This window comes from Gekko japonicus, unplaced genomic scaffold (assembly GCF_001447785.1).
Source record: "Gekko japonicus isolate JY-2015 unplaced genomic scaffold, Gekko_japonicus_V1.1 scaffold2588, whole genome shotgun sequence".
NCBI classification, from domain to species: domain Eukaryota; kingdom Metazoa; phylum Chordata; class Lepidosauria; order Squamata; family Gekkonidae; genus Gekko; species Gekko japonicus.
In genome coordinates this window covers 128,944-149,435 of record NW_015167133.1, presented here as the reverse complement: position 1 = coordinate 149,435, position 20,492 = coordinate 128,944, and the positions used below count along the sequence as shown (strand labels likewise).

Genomic DNA, 20,492 nt, shown 5'->3' with positions numbered 1-20,492 from the left:
CTTTTCAATGGCATTTCTTCTTGTACAGCTTATTAGCAAATGGGAGTCCACTTGGAAAGGGCAGTAGCCTGGGTATGCACCCAAGTGTATATATATACTGCAGCAATATGCATGCAAATACAGACACCCACAAAACATACATACAATCATATGGAGTACCGTATATACAGATATCTGTGCAGCTGCACTACATGCATCTGTGTGCCAACACACATGTACTTGAATATGGAGATACAGGCACTGTTCACCCACACAATATGTGCAAATTTCATATTTAAAATAAATTTAGTTTTAGATGCTGCTGTTGCCCTTTTTGTAAGGAGAAGGCTTTGTTACAGATTTTGCTCAGATTTTGACTTGAAATTTTAAACGCAAATGATGCAAACTCTCAGGCTCACCAAACTTCCCCTTTCCTCTGTCAGTTGGTTAACACCACTAATTAAAATGGATTACAGTTGTTAAGCTGAAGAGGGCAAGTGCTTCTTGCAGAGTTCTGTCTGGAAGCCCTCCACTCCCTGATGTGAAAGTAATGTTATGCAGCGAGAGTCCTAGAGCATGTCTCTTGTATTACGAATTGCACAGCAGAGCACCATGCTGAAGATCATGCCGAAGATCTGGAAGATAAAGACCATATGTTAAAGTCCCTCCTCCACCTCTACTGTTGTAACCTCAAAAGATACATAAAACTTGAGCCAATATCACCCAGGTAGCTTTAAATCTGAGAGCCAAACCACAAGTGGGGACAAGGGGGGGGTGCCATTGGAGAAATGGTGTTATGTGACAGGGAAAACCTGGATATGATGTCATGCCATGCTAGGAACTCTCTGGGTTTTCCCCGGAAGTGAAATAACTGACTTTTTACTATATTTTTTTCCTGATGGCCACCAGAGTGGAGGATGGCAATGGCAATGTGTGGCAGGAGATAATGTGAGGAAGCTAGGCTGGTAGGCTGCACAGCAGCAGAAGCAGCAGTCCTTCAAGCACAGGGTTGCCACCTTCCAGGTGGAGCCTGGTGATTTCCTGGAATTACTACTGATCTCCAGAATGTAGAGATCAGTTCCGCTGGTGAAAATGGCTGCTTTGGAGGCTGAACACTATGGTATTATATCCTGCTCATGGCCCTCCCCTCCACAAAAACTGGCCTCCAGACTCTACCCCCAAATCTCCAGGGATTTCATAAGAACATAAGAGGATCATATGTTGGATCAGGCCAAAGGCCCATCCAGTCCAACACTCTGTGTCACACAGTGGCCAGAAATACCAGTGCCATCAGGAGGTCCACCAGTGGGGCCAGGACATTAGAAGCCCTCCCACTGTTGACCCCCCCCCAAGCACCAAGAAGACAGAGCATCACTTGCGCCAGAGCCCCTATCTATACCATGTGGCTAATAGCCACAACCTGGAGTTTCCCAACTTGGAGTTTGGAAGTCTAAAATTGCTTTTCGATGGCTGAGTCAAAAGCAAAGTCCTGTGCTCCACTTGCTCACACTCTTGGGTACAAGCTGTCAATGTTTTGATCTTTGAACTTGTAGCAGATGCAATGTCCTCTTACACATTCAGCTGACGTTAACTTTATTCCCCAAAACCTTTCTGTGTGTGAACAGCATATTTAGGTCTCTACCGAATGATTTTGACTCCATCGGTATTCCTTCTCAGTTAAGTACATCTGGGCAGCCTTCAGAAGGTAGCATAATCCTCGATACATAGCAGGATACAGGCCAGACAATTCTTATCCAAGCCTACACCAGTAAGGTATGTCAGGAGGATACCTTCTATAGCTGGACTTGTGTAAAGGTGACACCTAGAGGCTTACATGACTCCACTGCTTAACGACCAGGACCCAGAGCGAGAATAATGCTTCTCTGTGAATGGATCTCCCTATCATATTTAAAAGCAGAAAAGCAGCTGTACCAAGCACCTAATTGGTCTTTGTGAGCATGTCGAAAGCAGGAAAAGCAAGAGATTTATGCAAACATTCTCTTGCCCCGGACAAGGGTTTTTTTTGCAGCCATTTATAATTAAATCAAACTGAATGGAAGGGATTCCTCCATCTTTGTGGTCATTATCAGGTGTTCTTGCTGGCTTGGAACAATGTGGGGCGTTTGGTATGTAACAATTAAAATAATAACAATCATCAATAATATTAATTTAAAAATCAGACAACTACTCACTGTGATTCCAGCAATTGCGATTCCAACAATGCCAACTAAATGAAGCTTTGAGTTAATGAGACTCTGGATTTCTTCTAGACAGTTCTGTTTGAGACATGAGGGGAGACACATTTCACTTCAAAACACTGAGAAGCCATCCTGATCACTACTAAATTCATGCAATCATTGTGCCTGTGACAACTTAGGGAACATCCATTCTGCCCCCTTCGTCCAGCCATTGAATTCACTCTCTCCCTACCTCCGCCTCTGGGTGTCACCTCTGCTGCCTCAGCTGCCCTGCAAATCAGTAACAAGTGCCCAGCTGGCTGCAGCCTTTATCTATACCCCATTTGCAGAGGTGAAAACAATTTACATTTATTAGTGATACTGTTTCTGGCCCAGGGTGGTGGTGAACGCAGAAAATGGGAGATACCACTTTAGCAACTTTCATCCCGTCTCTCCACACTGGCCTGTAACAGCTTACTTACACCCCAGCTTACCTGATTTGGCTTTCTCTGCCACTGAGGCACTTGCTTGGACTTCTGTAGCTTCTTGATTTTTGGTATTTATGCATGTTAGGTACATCTGTGTTCAACCAGGCCTTACGTTATGGAGACATCCGATTAACTGGTGGTTTCTCAAAGTGAGAGTAGCCATATTTTTGCTTGTATCTGTCCATGTAGACCTTGGTGCATTTTGAAATCTGCCTTGCACCTTTAACCTCCGTTTTATTACTGTTTTATCAGCAGCAGCATAAAAAGACCTGCATGCCTGTATTTGCCAGGAGGAGTTGAGGCAACTACCACCTCCTTCCCCACCCCGCTTGAAGTCGATTGATTAGAATATGCTCTATGTTTGTAACACTCCCAAACATTTCTAGGAGCTCATCCAAGACCTGGAAGTGTTGGAAAGGTACGGACAGAGTTCATTGTCTCAAAAGCACCACTGAGTCCAGATGAATCTCTGTCTGCCATGAAAGACACCTATGATGTCCCACCGCCCTTTAGTGTGGCCACATCCTGATACAGGTATCTGTATGTTTATCCACCAGTAGGACAAACAGCAGTTCCACAGAGCTATTTCACCGTCAGCAAATAGCAGAGAGAGAAGACTTAAATCTTCTTCCCTCAGCCAGCAATGTGGTCTTGATCTGAATCAGGCTCACACAAACTCCGCCCCCTGTTTATGTTATTTGTAGTCCGCCTTTCTCATAGGGACTCAAGGTGGATTACCCACAGTGAGTAAGTACAAGTGGGACCTTCAATAACCAATGCACTGGGATTTTAGAAGTTTAGAACCACCAGAAATAAGTGAAGCATAGTATTAGTATTACCATGACACATTAAATGGTACAGAACCTACACAATAGGATCTTACTTACAGTAAGCGATACACAGCAGTATAGACCATAGTCCCCAACATATAACCAAATAAATTTGTGAACGATTTTGTACAGAGCCACCCTATTACCTGCACAGAACTCCTAGTGTCTTGTGTGGTTTGGCCCTCAAACATCCTGGGAAGGTACAGGCAAATTTCAAGGAGAAAGGAGGCATTCCAAGGCTGTAAGGCTGCCAGTGTCAACTGATTAAAATTCAGCACTCCTCAATGGCACATCAAGAGACTAATGAAACCGGAAAAAATTCTGCTCCCTGTCTAGATATCTCATCTGCCTCTGCTTCCCAGTCCCTCTTTCCTTTACTATTGCGGTTTTCCATTCCAAGGTTATTTTTACTGCAGTTTCAGAATGACCTATCTGTTAAGAGGACACTTACTTTGTGTTCTTGAATGTCTTTTGGACAGGTGGCCTTCACTGGAACATCACTTTCTTTCCCACAACACTGAAGCTGGGGCGGGGGGGAGAGAATGCTTTAAAAACTCCAAATCAGATAAAGTCATTTTTCAAAATGTCAGAGAGACCACTTTCAAATTTATCTTAAAATCTTACTTCCAGATAATAATCTAGGAAGAGCCCACACATACTGGTTCCAATTGTCCAAATGCTATACTTTACAGCAAAAGACATGCAAGCTTTGCTTACTTTGATAGCTTCAATTTTGCACATTTTCTCATTACAAACTTTTCTCAGCAATAAGGTTTTTTAAAAATAATAATTTTCAACAAGTATTTTTACCACATGTTATTATAAAGATCTCTGTGCTTATCACTACTAGAACAAATAGTAGGTTAACACAAGTGACAGAACTGCCACATAAAATCCTGCACAAATATGTATTTCCTTTTTTAAAAAAGAACTTCCGTGTCCACTTTTGCTACTAATGGTGCTCTGCTACCATCTGGGTGCATCATAAGACTGGAGACAGATTATAGTTTATAAGATAATTGAAAACAATATGACAGTTATAAATTCCTGTGATGTACATGCTCATTTTGTTTGTCCAGCAGCCATCTCTCCTAAGACATGGTTTAAAAACAATGTAAAGGCCTGCAAAACCTGTTCACTGGAAATGAGCACATGTAGGGTGTAAGCTTGAAGAGGGGTGAGTATCCTGTGGGACTTAACCTGCAATACAAAGGTTTATTTTTCTCATTTTCAAAAAAAACAAAAAAACAAGGAAAATTGTCTTTCATGAGACTGTATGCATGATGGGATTGTCTGCATACATGTGAACCTGTGTTACAAGTTTGTACTGGCCCACAGAAATTATGCTTAGGCAATGAGCAAACCATCAGTAATGATGCCTCTCTCATCTGCCTTTCAGCACCCTTTTAAAAACAATGTCTGTCTCCATCTTGAATTACCAGCTAGAAATTGTAAAAGACCTGGACAGCTCAGACCAGCCCGATCTCTTCAGATCTGGGAAGCTAAACAAGGTCAGTCCTGGACAGTATTTGGATGGGAGACCACCAAGGAATTCAAGGGTCACTATGCAGAGAAAGGCAGTGGCAAATCACCTCTATTCGTCTCTTGCCTTGAAAACCCCAAGGGGTCGCTGTAAGTCAGCTGTGACTTGAGGGCACCTATACATGGACGCACGGACACACACACACTTTGAATTACCAGCTAGAAATTGTAAAAGGCCATGAACCCTGACCTGGACAGCTCAGACCAGCCGGATCTCTTCAGATCTGGGAAGCTAAACAAGGTCAGTCCTGGACAGTATTTGGATGGGAGACCACCAAGGAATTCAAGGGTCACTATGCAGAGAAAGGCAGTGGCAAATCACCTCTATTCGTCTCTTGCCTTGAAAACCCCAAGGGGTCGCTGTAAGTCAGCTGTGACTTGAGGGCACCTATACATGGACGCACGGACACACACACACTGAATGTGAATAATTTCTTGAGTTTGCTCAACTGTGAACTCGAATTTGTGTCCGACTTGAGTTTCAGTTTGCAGAGAAGTAGGATATTATTTCAAAGACTGGCTGTAGTTCTCTGATTAGGGATGGGAACAAACTGAAACACAAAGCAAAATTTGTCATGAATTTTGCCCTGTTCGTGGTTTGCAAACCAAAGTTTGTGATGGTTCTACTGTTACAAACTTCCACAAACGTTTAAAGCAGTTTGTGGCCATTCATGGATAGAGCAGAAAGTAGGGGTTTAAAGGAATTCTGAGTCCCTTTCAACCCCTGCTTTCTGATCCCCGCAAAAGCTGCAAAAATAGCTGAGTGCCACAAGTGGCTCTCCGCCGCTCAGCTGTTTTTCGGGGTTTCTCATGCAGTTACTTTAAAGGGACTGCACAAGAAAGGAAAACAGCTGAGCAGTGGGGACCATCTCCCTGCCACTCAGCTGTTTTTCAGGCTTTCTTGTGCAGTCCCTTTAAAGGCTGCTCAGCTTTTTTCGGGCTTTCTGCAAACCCCATTTAAAGGGACTGCAGTCCCTTTCAGTAGGGTTTGCAGGGCCACAAACCAGTTCGGTTCACAAACGAACTTTTTGATTAATGAATGAACTTCTCAATTCCGTTTGTGGTTTGGCCACGAACTGACATGAACCGCATTTTTCCAGTTCATGCCCATCTCTATCTCTGACTAAATTCTCAGTAGCAATGGAAATGTAAGCAGTATCAGTTTCAGCATCCTTAGTTGGTATGAACACACGGTACACAACAGGGCAGACTGTGGCTTTGATCCCAACAGTACCTTAATTTGGAAGCACATTCTGCTGAAATTACTTAGATTTACTTCATATAGCTCCAATCTGGATTCCCTTGTTATACCTTTCAGCATGGGAATAAAACTGTTCAGTTATTTACTGAATGTGGCAGTTTAATGAAGCTAGACTGATTTTCATTAAGTTCAGTTTTTAAATCAAGTCAGTTAAATTCAATGAACTCAAGCTCAGCCAAGCAAAGTATAGTACTGCCTGAAGTCAAAGTTCATGAATATCTCTGTACCATTAAAATCTGTATGCAAATATTCATTAACATTTGGGAACACCTGCTCTACCGGACCTCAGAGCTGTTCCAAGGCAGATATTAATATACCAATGTGAAAAGGTGAGAATCATTCTGCATATGTACAAAATGAGCTTATTACTGGCAGAGTACTGTGGCCACAACCTTTCTTGATAAGACTGGTGTGAGAGTGAGGGCCTACCACAGTGAGACTGAGTGAAGTGGTGACTAACAGGATCACCTCACCTTCTGATGTAGGTAAAGTGATAAAGTGAAAAAGATTGATCACTGCAGCATGAAGGAGGACAGCATGTAGGAAGACAGTTTGGTGTAGTGGTTAAGTGTGCGGACTCTAATCTGGGAGAACCGGGTTTGATTCCCCACTCCTCCACTTGCAGCTGCTGGATGACCTTGGGCAAACCATAGTTCTGTCAGAGCTGCTCTCTCAAGGACAGTTCTAGAAAGAGCTCTCTCAGCCCCGCCTACCTCACAGGGTGTCTATTGGGGGGAGGGGAAGGGAAAGGATATTGTAAGACACTCTGAGACTCCGAGTGAAGGGCGGGATATAAACCCAATCTCTTCCTCTCTCCTATTCTTCTTCTATTTAAAATTTACTGTTGAAATCAGAATTCTATTCATTTCAGCCTCAAGCAGAAGGCTTTCCTTATATGACTTTGGCCCAGCACAGACTGCTTCCAGTAAAGAAGATAATTCAGGCAGGGCTTCTTTCTGATTCTCTCTCACATTGGACCTTTCTTCATTTCCGTGCCACTCCGGATTTTCTCAGTGTTCAAGTCAGGGCAATTGAAGTCCACAGCAAAACAGCATCCAAATAACCTGGGGCAACAGCAGTCCGAAACTAGGCTGACCACTGAAGGGAGGTAATGTAATGCAGAATGGGGAAAAAAACCCGGAATAAAAAGAAGGTTGAACTCAATTTTAGTACAGAAGGGGGAAAAAACTGGATTAAAAAGAAGGTTGAATTAGATTTTAGTGCAGAATTGCTTAGAGGACACTGCGGTGAACATGGATTAAAAGGAGAATGCAGAAAGGGCCTGGACCCAACACAGAAATTAAATGACAATCAATTAAATGACAACAAATGAAATTACAACTTACCTGCTCCATGGCCCACCAGGGTAACCAGAGACCCTGGAATTTCTCTGTCTCAAGGACTCTCATGAGTTCCATCAGGCCAAAATAATGTCAACTAATGGAGGTGATCCAAGGCTACATTGTATTCTAGAATTTTCTGTCAGTTCTCTGTTTTTGCATTTAAATTCTCTATTTATTTATATTTTATTTTGCTGTACATCCTATCAGTTTGGGTTGTTGTTTTTAAATATGAGTATTTCTATTTATGCTTTAAAAATGCTACTTATATTGCTGACTTTAAATCAGTGTAAAACTTTATCTAACTTGTCGTTTCTCTTTTATTGCCATTTTTGTTAATGATTTTACTACTGGTTGGGGCAGATATGCTCGTGATTTTTAATTATAAACTTACATTTTTAGAACAACTTGGGTTTTTTAAACCTTTAACCTGCTATTTCCTACCAAGTACACAACATTATCATCAAATGCTGTCCCGAAGACTCAAGTGAAAAATCAGGACACAAAAAGAGCACTGTACAAGGCATCTTTTTTCTGTACGTATACTATGTGATATATGCATATGATTTCAGATCTCAGGAATACATTAAATGAGAGCCTTGTGCCTGAGGGCCACCAGACAAATCCTCTTAATCTTAGATCTGATTCCCTTTCGCTGGGGGTGAAAAGTAAAAAACAACCCTCATCCTTTGGCTGGCCAAAGGCATTGCAAGTGGGGAGAAGGGGCTACCAAAAATCCTAAATGCCCCACATTTGCCTTCAAAAATTCTGACTGCCCCACAAAATGTGTAGATTACCCCTTGTGGGCCAGATTGTTCCAATTAAGAGCCACTGGCTTAACTCTTTTTATTGTTTTTTAATTAAATAAACAGTAAACTGCCTTGGAAGTATTTTAATTGAGAGAGTGTAGGATAAATATTTTAAATTTAAAATATAAAACTTTTAAGGTTCAAGTGCTGTTTCAGCATTCTGGTTTTTAAGAGCAGAGCAACAGGGCAATGGGCCCATCACAGGGTTGCCGACCCCCCCCCCCGGTTTGCCAGGGGTCCCCCGTTTTGGGGGGGTTCTACCCGCTGCCGGCCAGATGGCTGGCGGGGGAAGCCCCACCCCCAACACCCACAGCCACCCATCTCTCTCCCTTTAAGGGTGTGCAACCCGTGTTTCATCCCAAGCACGAACTCCGCAAGCTTGCAGGGAAAAGCCAGCTTCGTTCTTAAAAGGGAAACGCAGCTTATCTTAAAGGGGAAATGCTGGCTGCCGGCTACTTTAAGTGCAGGGAACTGCTGTTTCTGGAGATCCAGCGCACGCCCGGGGGGGGGGGCAGATGTCCCCTATGTGACATCATCACGTTGGGGATGCCCCACCCCTTCTAGGAACGCCCCCAAAGTCCCCCGTTGGGGGTGAAAGATGGACTTGGCAACACTAGCCCATCATCTTTTTTAAGCCTCTTAAGGGCAGCCTTGAGGAGCAAAAGATTAGTGCTCACACACATTACTCACCGCGTCGTGGAACTGGATGAGGGTTTTGTTGCCTTTCTCTGCATCTTTTATATAGTTGTCATAAGCTTCATTATAGATAGCTTGGACTTCATCAACAGCCTGCAGGAAATTAGACATTGGACTTACTGTAAATGCTCATTTTACTTGAGAATAAAGGAAGATACTCTGGAATGTGGATAAAACAGTGAAGGTCCTAGGATCCCCTTAATTATGCCTTTAGTCTGCTGACTACTCTAGTAGTGGTGGAATTTCAGGAGAATAGGGGGATCAAACGGGCTACAGGTAAACAAAAAGTCAGAAGAATGCTGCAGCTCTTTGCAGAAATAGTTTTTTAAAAAAGAATTATAAATGGACAAAAATTACAAATATTAACATTGTGCATACTGTCTAACTTACAGTGTCAAAGTTCACTAAATTACTATTATATGTAATTCCAAATAAATAGCATCCAATATTCTTTCTAATTCTTTCTATATTTTCATAAATATATATCCAATTATTACATACCAAAACATCACCTCAAGTTAAAAACTTCCTTCTTTGCTGACTCCATAAAAATTCTTATTCCAGAAATCAATAAACATAGACCAACACTGGACAAAGATTTCCTGAGCAGTATTCCTCTTACTATAATCCTATATTAACATAAGGATTTTATTCATGGTCATAACTACATTTTTTGCAACCAGTTTTCATAACTAGGCAAAGCAGCTGGTGTCCAGTGTTTTGCTATTAACATCCTCACTGCTACCAAAAGGTGTGATCTTACACACCACTTTTTCCTAGGCAAATTTTCTGAATTATAACCCAACAGGCATGTTAATAGCGTGAAGGACATGTTTTTCTTTAATACTGTGCATTTTCCTTTTTGTACCATATTCAAGAAATCTTTTATCATTTTGCAATCCCACCACACTTGGAGATAAGAACCAATGTGTTTTGTTTCCCACATCTCCAACAGAGTCCTGTTGCATTTGGGAATATTGTTGGTAGTCTTTTTGTGTGTATAATACCACCTATACTTCGCTTTTGAGCAGTTTTCTCTGATTTCAACATTCTTTGATATCCAGGAAACATCTTTGAAGATATTTGACCACATTTTGGGAGTCAGCTTCTTTTTTAGGTCTATTTCCCAACTTTCTTGTAATAATTTGTATATTTTAGACAATGTGCTTTTTTGTTTAAGGGGACTAACCATTTCTCCATTGTGGTTGCTGGTTTCTTTAAATCTTGCGTTCTTGCTGTTTCATCTGCATTTACTGCAGTATGTGTTTGCAGATATTCCCAATATTGGTGTAAAATATTCCCAAGGCTGCAGTTTCCTCATATTCCAGCATATCAATAAAAATACAAATCCAGCATTTTTACACTTAAAAAACCCCACTAACATGTTTTGGACCAAACCTTTTATTACCTCATAATGGGGTTAATACTGAGAAGCTGCCCACCAGTTTCTTATGCCATTGTTCCCATGCATGACCTACTGCTATTACATCTCTGCTCAATCTTTTCTGCTCTGGTTTATTTACCAAAACCAGGAGATTAGTGGCATGTCTAACCTAGAACTTGTTATCCAAAATCTTCATAGTTTTGACATAGTTCATACATAGTAACATGAATGCATAATAATGGTTGCCAGTAATAGGAGATGACAACCCACCTTTTTGTTGTAAATATGATAAGACACAGAGTTTTATTCTTAGTCCTTTTTGTCCTCATATATATTTCTCAAATATTCTATGAATTGCCATCAAATTTTGTTGTGTAAATCATTAGTGGGATGGTAGAAAAGAAAAAAAGAAATACTGGAAGAATTTTTATTTTAAGTACCACAATCATATCTAGCTATGAAATATTTAACCTGGACATCATTTTAGACCTTCCTCTGCTTTTTAATGAACCAACGTCAATGAACTAATTCATCAATATTATTATATTTAAACCTAGATATTTAACATCTTTAGTTACCCGGGCTAATCCTGTTATAGATCCAGCTTAGATTGTGTGTCAGTACTAGTGCTCATCAGTAGAAACAGCTTTTTGTAGGAGTACAGCTTCTTCTACAAATACAGCTTTGAAATGGTGGAAGCCAAGTGGGAGGGAAGAGTGGCACAGCAGGGCTGGAAGAACTTCACTCAGTGTGTGAAACCCAAAAGCCTTCAAAGGTATTTTACCTCCATCATGTTCACATGCTAATATAGTGGTCATCCCTAAACTAGGAAAGGACTCGACTTCAGCGGCATCGTATAGACTGATATCATTACTGAATCAGGACTTCAAAATATTTACATCCACCCTTGCTAGATGACTGAATTCATTAATAACATCATACATCTCATCTGCCCAGGTTGGGTTTATGCCAGGTAGACATTACAGATCCTAAGGCAGTTTCTTATATGCTGTTATGGTCTGTGGCTCATTCACAGAGCATGGAAGATTATGTTCACTCACCGCTTTCTTGCCAATAAAAGCGAAAACTCCAGCAGTGACTTCAGCAGCGAAAATCACCAGCAAGCAAGTAAAGAACTAAACCAGGATGAAGACAGGGACACAGTTTTAATTTGCATGTTATCTTGGATACAACAGGCTGATTCAGATGGCTTTTTCAGTCTTGCTCCTACAGCCCCTGTCCCCCTTCTGTCCCATGTTCCTTAGCATAGCCTTTTTGTCCCATGATGACTAACACAGCCTTTTGGGTGGTCGAAGGGGACTCCCTCCTCCCTTGCTTACCAGTGTAAAACCCTTTGCCCCAAGTTTTGGTAGTAAACACTTTATGCAGGTCCAACTCCAAGGTATGAAACAAAGGGGAACTCTGACACAGGGAAAAGGATAACACAGAGGAGAATGAAGGAGAGAGAACTATTCTGGTGCTTAAATCTCACAATGGAGATGGTGTGAGAGGACACACCAAAGTGGCTGCCAAGGAGGGGCAGATTGGCCATTAATGTGGGTGGGTCATTGCCTGGAGGGCTGCCTCTGGGGGAAGACAGTGTTAGCAGGCAGACCCCTCCTCTTGCTGAGGGGCAGTTTATATCTAGAAAACCATAAACACCCTTCCTAAGATATCATCCCAAATATCATAGTCCAATACACTGTCTGATACAAAATGGATGTCAGCCAGAGACAAGCCTGGACATGTAGTTTAGACGTGTGAGTAAGAGCGGCTGGCTGGCCAGCTAACAACCTCCTCCTCACCCTGGAGAGACACATAATTTAGGCCAAGAACCTACTGACTCACCTGGACTAATCTCATAATCACCCAGCCTTGCTTCCCTGCACCCATTTACCCTAATTAAACAATACTTAATTCTATTAATCAAACTGGGTAGCTTTTCCCATCTGGTACTTACAGGGTCATCAAGCCCATTTATATCTAGTCCACCTCAGGAAATTCCATCAAGCTTCTCACAAATCATTGTCCACCTCTGAAAACCCACCAAATTGTTTTGGGGGTCAAATATGTCATTTTGCCCCAGGGAGCATTTTGCCCTATATCAAGAGCTCCTAGTCACCAGTGCAGTGTGTGTGTGTGTATGTTCCTGATACCAACAGCATGCACCCACACTTGAGTCTTCTCTTCCCCCTGTGAAACGCTGGCCATTTTGCAACTGCTTCCATGGACCTCTACAAGTTCTGGTAATTATAGCCCCTTTCCCCTCAACTATTCCCACTCCTCCCTTAGCTAGCTTGCATGTTTTAAGTGTATCTCTGTGTGTGTTTTGCCCTTTTATCTCTCTTTTAATAAAAAGCTGTTCTGGCTGAAATCTGCCTGGTTTATTTGAGAGTTCTCTTAAAGGGGAAAAGAATCCTGGTATACATTGATGGAGATCCCAGTTACTCACCTCTCACTCTGTCTCCTTAAGCTTATTTCCTCCAGTTAAATAGGATACTGCCTTTTGGGGTAGCAACAGGGAGTCAGAACTTTGGCAGCTCAGCAGGCACACTTGAATCCTCTTCAGCCATGCCTGTCCCAGGTGGTTGTCAGGGAACCAGGGACTAGGAAGCACGCTGTCATGGGTCCTGGCTCCGCTGAGGCTGACTATTCCTCAGATGAGGAAGAGGCATGGAGCAACCCAGCCTCCTCTGGAGTCAATCCAGAAGAGGAACTTTTACCAGCACCTGAGGTAGAAGAGGCCCCAGCATCTGCACAGGAGGGGCAGCAAGGCGAAGAGACTGAGGTGCAGTCAGAGGGAGAGACTGATCCAGAGCCTGGCCCATCACCCCCAGTTGGAGACACCCCGAGGCCAGAATCCCCACCTAGCTCACCTGTTTGTCCCAGATGCAGGGCATGCCAGCGTCTGAATGTGCAAGAGAGAAGGAGGAGTGCCAGACTTCAGCTGTTGCAAAGGCAATGTGAGGGGCTGTGAGTCTTTGCAGATTGACTCCCAGGGAAGGGAGGATTTGGTCATAAACAACCCTGCTCACCTGCCTTGGCGCAGAAGCAACTGTGCATGCTCGGACCTGATCCCAGCTGTCAGCCTCCGCTCCTCGCTCCTGAAAACTCTGACTGATTTCCCAGCTTTCTGACCTTTGGCTCTGTTTCTCGGCTTGCTTTTGGATTGCGTATCCAGCTTTCAGTGAAGGGTATCCGTGGCAACTGGCCAGACCCAGTACACAGGCCTCCTTCCCCTCCAGAGGGCTACTCAGGTGTGTTGGGTGGGGGCAGTGGTCCTCCAGCCAATATAGTGTGCCCCCTACTTTGACCCCAACAGGCCTTCCATCTGGACAGCATTTTAGCTTCCATGTCCCCCTCTGCATTACTGAATCCTCACAAGACAACCTCCTTCCTTTCCCCACCCCATCTGAGAATTCTGGAAAGATACTATGCCACCCTGGATGCATAAAAATCCATTACTTACTGCTCCAAGCAGGCACTGAGATTCACGGGCAGCTCCACAACATCCAAAGAATCCCACTGTCATCATAAGTATACCTGCTCCCACAAGCACATACAGTCCTATGGAGGAATCCAGAGATGGGAGGAAGAGAGGGAGAAATATGGGAGAGGGGGAGAGAGAATACAGGGAGAGAGAATCAGTGAGAAAATTCTACCTATGAGTTAGGATGCTTCTTATCTGCTTTCCATCCCTTCAAGTGCAGGACTGGTCAATACAGTACCCTGTTGTCACTATACAGGCCAATAATGCACTCAGCATCCAGATTCCAGGATGCAATGTGTACCTAATAATCCTGTGGAGAGTACAGTTCATTTCATAGTTATGCTGAACTGCATTCTGATGCATTATCAAAGCTGCACATTATCTTTCTGTTCAGCACACAGAGTGGAAACACAGACACAGGAGTGTGAACATGGCCTTGGAGTCCAACAGCTGAGAGGTATGTGACTGCAAACGAAAAAAGCTTTAACCTACCGTCTCTAGCAGACAAGATTAATGGATTATTAAAATGCAAAGCCAGAGCTACTCCACTAGAGGGAGGAATATGCCCTTCAGATAAAAGAGAGACTTTGTCAAATATTTTTATACCTTACTCATTTGCCCTCTTCAGTTTTTTTAAAACCATAAAACAAAATGTGTGAGAGAGTTTCATGTATGCTGCCCTGAGTTTCATGGAAGAGAAAAATTTGCTAAAGAGGAGAGGACTTGACAGTGCCATCCTAAAGCAGAGTTACACCCTCCCATGGTCAGTGACTTCCACCAACTCAGAAGGATATTATTTTGCTTAGGATTGTACTTTCAGCGTTTTTGTTGTTTCAATATAAGTATGTTGTACACCACTCTGAGCCTGGCTTGCCAGGGGACGGTAGTTGGGGAAAAAAATACAACTAAATATATAAATAAAATAGAGATGAAGCAGGTTTGTTCCTTTGAGGCTAGAGGTGCTGACCTGGAGAAGCTAAGGCAGAAAGAGAGGTTTGGGGATGAGACCCTCAGTGACCTACCAGAACAGTTCCATTTCTGTGCTGTGCTGATAAGACTGCTGCTGTTGTGGAAACTGAGAGTCTCAAGGTTGGAGGGTGTCAGTCTGAGGAGAAGGGGTGTGATTCCTTAGAAGGGACCTGTTCCTTGGGTGATGGACCAATATCCTCTCAGACCAAGGGTACCCTCTAGGGTTGGGGAGGGGTGGGCTTTTGCTAGTGGGTGATTCAATTATGAGAAATATAGAGAGGGGGTCTATGACAGGTGTTTTGACTGCATGGTGAGCCTGCCTGGTGCAAAGGTTGCAGACATCACATGCTGTCTAGATAGATTGACAGTGCTGGGAAGGAATCAGCAGTAGGCACCAACGACATTAGGAAATATAATCTTATGGTCCTGGAGGAAAAGTTTAGGAGGCAGAAAGTTAAAGACCAGGACCTCAAAGGCACCATTCTCAGAATTGCTCCCGGTTCCGCACACAGGGCCAGTTAAGACAGGCACAGATCAGGGGTCTCAGTACATGAATGAGAAAGTAATGCTGGGAGGAACGGTTTTGATTTGTTAGGCACAGGGGAACTTCCTGGAACAAGCCAGACCTGTACAAAAGAGACAGGATTCACTTGAACCAAAAGGGTACTAGGCTGCTGGCATTTAATATCAAAAAGTGACAGAGCAACTTTTAAACTAATCTAGGGGGAAAGCTGACTGGAGATGGGAAGCCTCTGGTTTGAGACAAGTCAGTCCAGAGGAATGACTGTGTAAACACTGAGGGTAATATGATAGCTTCGGCTTGGAAATGGAGATGAGCACGGCCCCCTAGATTCCGTTTCAACTAGCTTTCAAGCAAGGGAAACCTTTACCTTTATAATAGAACTTGGGAGTGAGGGGAGGATGGTGAAGTAGGATTATGTGTAAAGACAGAGGCTGAGGGAGGTGAGGATTGCTGGAGAGGGAAACATGTTATAGGTGTCAATATTCAAATGCTAGACGTCTCTAAACCAAGACGTGGGAGCCAGAGTACTTGGAGCTAAATGAGGATTTAGATATTATTTATTTATTTATTTATTATTCGCATTTCTATCCCGCCCTCCCCGGAGGCTCAGGGCGGCTTACAGGGCATAATGCCAGATAAAACAGTAAAACAATACAAAATATTAAGTTACAACCCTATTAAAACAGATTTTGACCAAAAGTATCTGGGAACTGGGAATTTCAGCAATAACAGCTGAAGTGCAGGGTCAGTACACAGAGCCAGGCAATGGCAATCCACCTCTGTTCATCTCTTGCCTTGAAAACTCCATGAGGGGTCACCATAAGTTGGCTCCAACGTGACATCACTTTCCACCACCAATGTTAGCAAGGCTATCTCTGCTCAAGAGAGGTTGCAACTGACTCACCAACTAAGCTAGTAAAAGGCATATGGATACCACTGATGCCCCCTGGGCCTCTATGAGCATCCTCAAACTGTAACTTGGGCTTGTATCCTTTGCACCACAAGTGGAGGTACACAAGAAAAAAAGGGTAATTTTTGTTATGTATGGAATGAAATGCATGTATGTATTGAGCTTGAGTCTGATGCAAGGTATTGTAAACCAACCTATCAGAACAAGGGAAATTCTGGAGGGAAGCAAACTGATTGGACTTTATGTAATGAATATGATTGGATGTTATCTGACTTGTGGGCATGGCTTGCCAAGCCCAGACTGTTTAAAAAGGAGCCTGTTGCTCTGTTGTTTGTCTCGTTCTGGTTCTTCTGACTTCTGTTCAATAAAGCTGTTATCACTGTTCACCTGCTGCCTCGAGTCTCGTATCTAACAACTTTATTTTTTCCTCTTCTTTGGGCCACAAAATTATCCTACCTGTAACTCTACACCTCAGCAATAAAGTTATGCTCACAGCCTGTGGCAATCTCACTAAGGAAACCGGCATGACCAGACCTTACAGCCATGGTCTACAGATCCGCTGTCCTGAGAGATTTACTTTTCACACTTCCACCTTAAGTCTGATGGAGACTCCTGGTGGGTTCAAAAGCTTGCACAACGCATATTCACATTTATTTATATCCTGCTTACAGATGCTATATCGATCTACTTCATTGATACCCTGCCTTTCTCCCTAATGAAGACCTAAATCAGTGTACATTACTTTTCTCTCCTCCATTTTATCCTAACAGTAACAGCCCTGTGAAATGGGTTACGCTGAGAGTGTGTGACTCGCCTGAGGTTATATCTATATAAGGGGTGGTGGCGGCTGTCAGGACTGCTCAGCTTTTATGGGCAAAAGTACTGTGTGTGGACCTGCCCTTTCACTTTCCAGTCGTGTAGCCCTGTAAAAACTAAGTGGCTGAAGTCCTGATCTGCATCTGGATAGCAAGTGCAATCCATGCCCCTCTGAGATTTCTAAGGGAAGAAAAGGCCATTGGACCAGATAACCTTGATTGTGTATCATGGGGAAATAGCAGCAAAAGAACAGGGCTGTGGTTATCACGTGGCAAGTGACGAGAATCACAGAGTCTCTCCTCTTGTTGACTACCAAAACTACCACTTTCTAAAGGAAGACTGTAACCATAGCAACGAATGCACTTCAGACATCCTCAGTCATATCCTGTCTTTGGGCCCACTACTAATTCACTGTCTCTTACATGTCTTCTTGGCTTTATGCTTCCCTGTATTCCTGGCTGCTTTCCTTATCTCAAAAGCAAAGCTGCAATCCCTTGAGGCATCACACCCAGATATGGCCACTCCAAAGGGACCTAATTGCCAGGCAATTTGCCCTTGCTTCAGTGACTTTTAGCATTTCACTTGTATGACTCACTAAGCTGAACTGTCATCTCTAAGCAAAGCTTCCCTTTTAAGGCATATGAAGAAAAAGCTTCTCTCACCTCACTCACTGGATGAAATTCCTTGTGGAAGAGAAATTGCTGTGTGCCCTGTGGAGAGCTGCTCTTGACTAAGGTGAAAAGCTACCTCTTAACTTTCCCCTTGAAAAGGGTCTGCCCTTCCTTGCAGAGATTGAGCAGTGTCTGGTACTACCCTTCCCCACTCCCCAGTGCTGACTTCAGCTGGAAAATATGAATGACAGAGATTTAAAGGCTCCCATTGACACACATATCCACCCAACATTACTCAAGTGAGATAAGGTCATTTTGGTTCAGGACTGTTGATGTAATTCCTAGTGTTTACATCCACAGAGATGGCCAACTTCTGTACTCTCAAGGGCCATGCTTATTTCTGGACAGTGCCTTGTGGGCTGGAAGCATCATTTGTGGCATGAACTGACTCTCTTGCAAGTGGTCAAGTTCCGTAGCAATTATGAAGTCATCAAATCTACTTTCTACTTTTTTATCTCTCCCTTCTTCCAAGGAGCTTGGGGTAGCATGTATGGCTCTCCCCATCTCCATTTTATCCTCACAACAACCCTGTGACTGGTCCAGGATCAAACAGTAAGTGTCATGTCTGAGTGGTGATTTGAACCCAGACCTCCGAGACCCTAGTCTGACACTCTTAATGCTACCCAATAATAAGAACATTACAATTACGGAGCATATGTCCTCAGGGCCAAACTAGATGTGACAGTGTCCTCGGAGTTGTGACCACCCAGAGGATGCCACTGCCATTTTAAAGTCATTTAAATATTCCAATCCTAATTGGGCCCACAGCCTGGTATTCTTGTTTCCTTACCCTTTCATGTGCTGAAACAGCCGTGTGTGTGCATGTATGGATGTTTTGGCATTTGATAAGTCACAGGGAAGATGGACTAATAATGCCTCAGCCTGCTATGCTGTCCTCACAGGATTTTAAAATGGCTTTTAAATGGTAGCAGTGTCCTCATGGTAGCCACTGAGAATGTTGTCTCATCTAGTTTGGCCCTAAGACTAGGGTATTTCATTCAAAAGCCAAACTGTGAGGTAACACAAAGGTATGGTCTCCTTCTTAGCCACACTTTGATAAACATTTGACAGGACTTCCAGAGCCAGCTAAAATTGTTTTGGGGATGCTAGCTGGCCACCCCTGATTTAGGCAAGGTTCCTCTGCCTTGCTTTCCTTTCCTTCCTGTTTTAGGAATGTCTCATTTGAGGCTGAGAAAGGAAGCAACAACCTTATAACATGAGTTAGCATCTAAAACCAAGAAAAAAGCATTTTGTGTGATAGCTAAGGATAAACAGGGTGAATGCAGAATTCCATCGCTCCGCACAGCCTATGGAGTGACCGGAGAGTACTTTGCAGCTGCAAAGCGGGTGGAGTACTGTGTGTGCCTGGGACGAGAGGCTGACAGTGTTCCAGGCAGGCAAGCAGTATATTGCTCCTTCCCTGTTTCAGAGCCTGTCTCAAAGGTGACATGCAAACCTCCAGCCAGTGTTTCTGCACATAATTAACCTCAGAGGAAGTTTACTTGTTTATGCAGCCAGCACGTAATGTGCTAGAAACCCCACAGCACCACTCACATTCGGGCTAATGATGTAACTCCTTCCCAGCACAGTCAGTGACTGCTACCATTGTAAAGGAGCCCAAGTTGGGGAACAGACAATACTTTGTTAGACTGGGAGTTTAACAGGCTGGGGGAAAAGAGTTCAGGCATCCAGTATCTGCTGTACCATCTTTATGCACATATTCAGAAACATCCCACTAAACTTCTATAGACTTCTGAAGCTTAGATTCCACCTACAGATTGGAACATGTCACATACCAGGAAGCTTTCTTAGCTGCAAAATTGAAGATATTATTTTTTTTCTTGTTAACCATTCTATCTCACTATTTGCCACAGAATTCAGAGTGAAATTTTGGCCTTATCATAAGCCTGTGAGGTAAGTTATGCTCAACAAGAGTTGTTGAAGATACCCAGTGGGCTTCAGAGATGAAAAGGGGAAGTGCTAAGATCGGGAAAGGTGGGTTGAGAAAGGCAAACTGGGCCCAAATCCAACTGGTTCATAATGGGCTTCCCCCAGCAGCAGCCCTCTGCCATCACCAACTACTTTTCTACTCAAATTGATCCAGATAGTGACAGCAACAATGGGGGAAAGGTGATTAATCAGCATTTTTGAAGCAAACCAAGATCTGAATGACTGTCTGCAAGTGGAATCCCAGAGCACTGGATAGTGATCTTTCACTGTTATTACAGAAGTAATTTGCAGCTGGATTATCCTGTGTAAACAAGCTAATCCATTTGTGAACGATTGATATAGCACAGTGACAGCACAATATCCAACACTGTGGGAATGCAGCCCTGCTGGTTTCACAAACTAACCATAGTTAAAATAAACTATGGTTTTGACTTCCGGTTTATGGTGGCATGCTAGCAGAATCACCTCCCGGACCTCCCGGGGGTGAAGCTGCGCTCCAGCCGAAGAAGGGGGTGCACAGGCTCGCACCCCCCCCCCCAGGGGCCTGGTGAAGGGACCCTGGCCATGGAACTTATAAGAGGCCGCCTCTTTGACGGCGGAATGCCGGAGAATTGAGGCGCCTCTTCGTTCCGACGGTTCTCCGTGCTGTGAGACCGT

General features: G+C 43.4%; 1 protein-coding gene across 1 annotated transcript in view; it reads right to left on the bottom strand.

The window, feature by feature from the left end:
- Positions 1 to 476: 476 nt before the first annotated feature.
- TSPAN2 (tetraspanin 2) overlaps positions 477 to 20,492 on the bottom strand; it is a 72,587-nt gene continuing 52,571 nt past the window's right edge. The window contains exons 3-8 of the mRNA XM_015413050.1: positions 13,976 to 14,073; positions 11,568 to 11,642; positions 9,117 to 9,215; positions 3,926 to 3,997; positions 2,172 to 2,255; positions 477 to 614 (exon numbers count right to left, since the gene is read on the bottom strand). Coding sequence (XP_015268536.1) covers positions 549 to 614; positions 2,172 to 2,255; positions 3,926 to 3,997; positions 9,117 to 9,215; positions 11,568 to 11,642; positions 13,976 to 14,073 — 494 coding nt within the window. The 3' untranslated portion in view covers positions 477 to 548. The remainder of the gene's footprint in view (positions 615 to 2,171; positions 2,256 to 3,925; positions 3,998 to 9,116; positions 9,216 to 11,567; positions 11,643 to 13,975; positions 14,074 to 20,492) is intronic.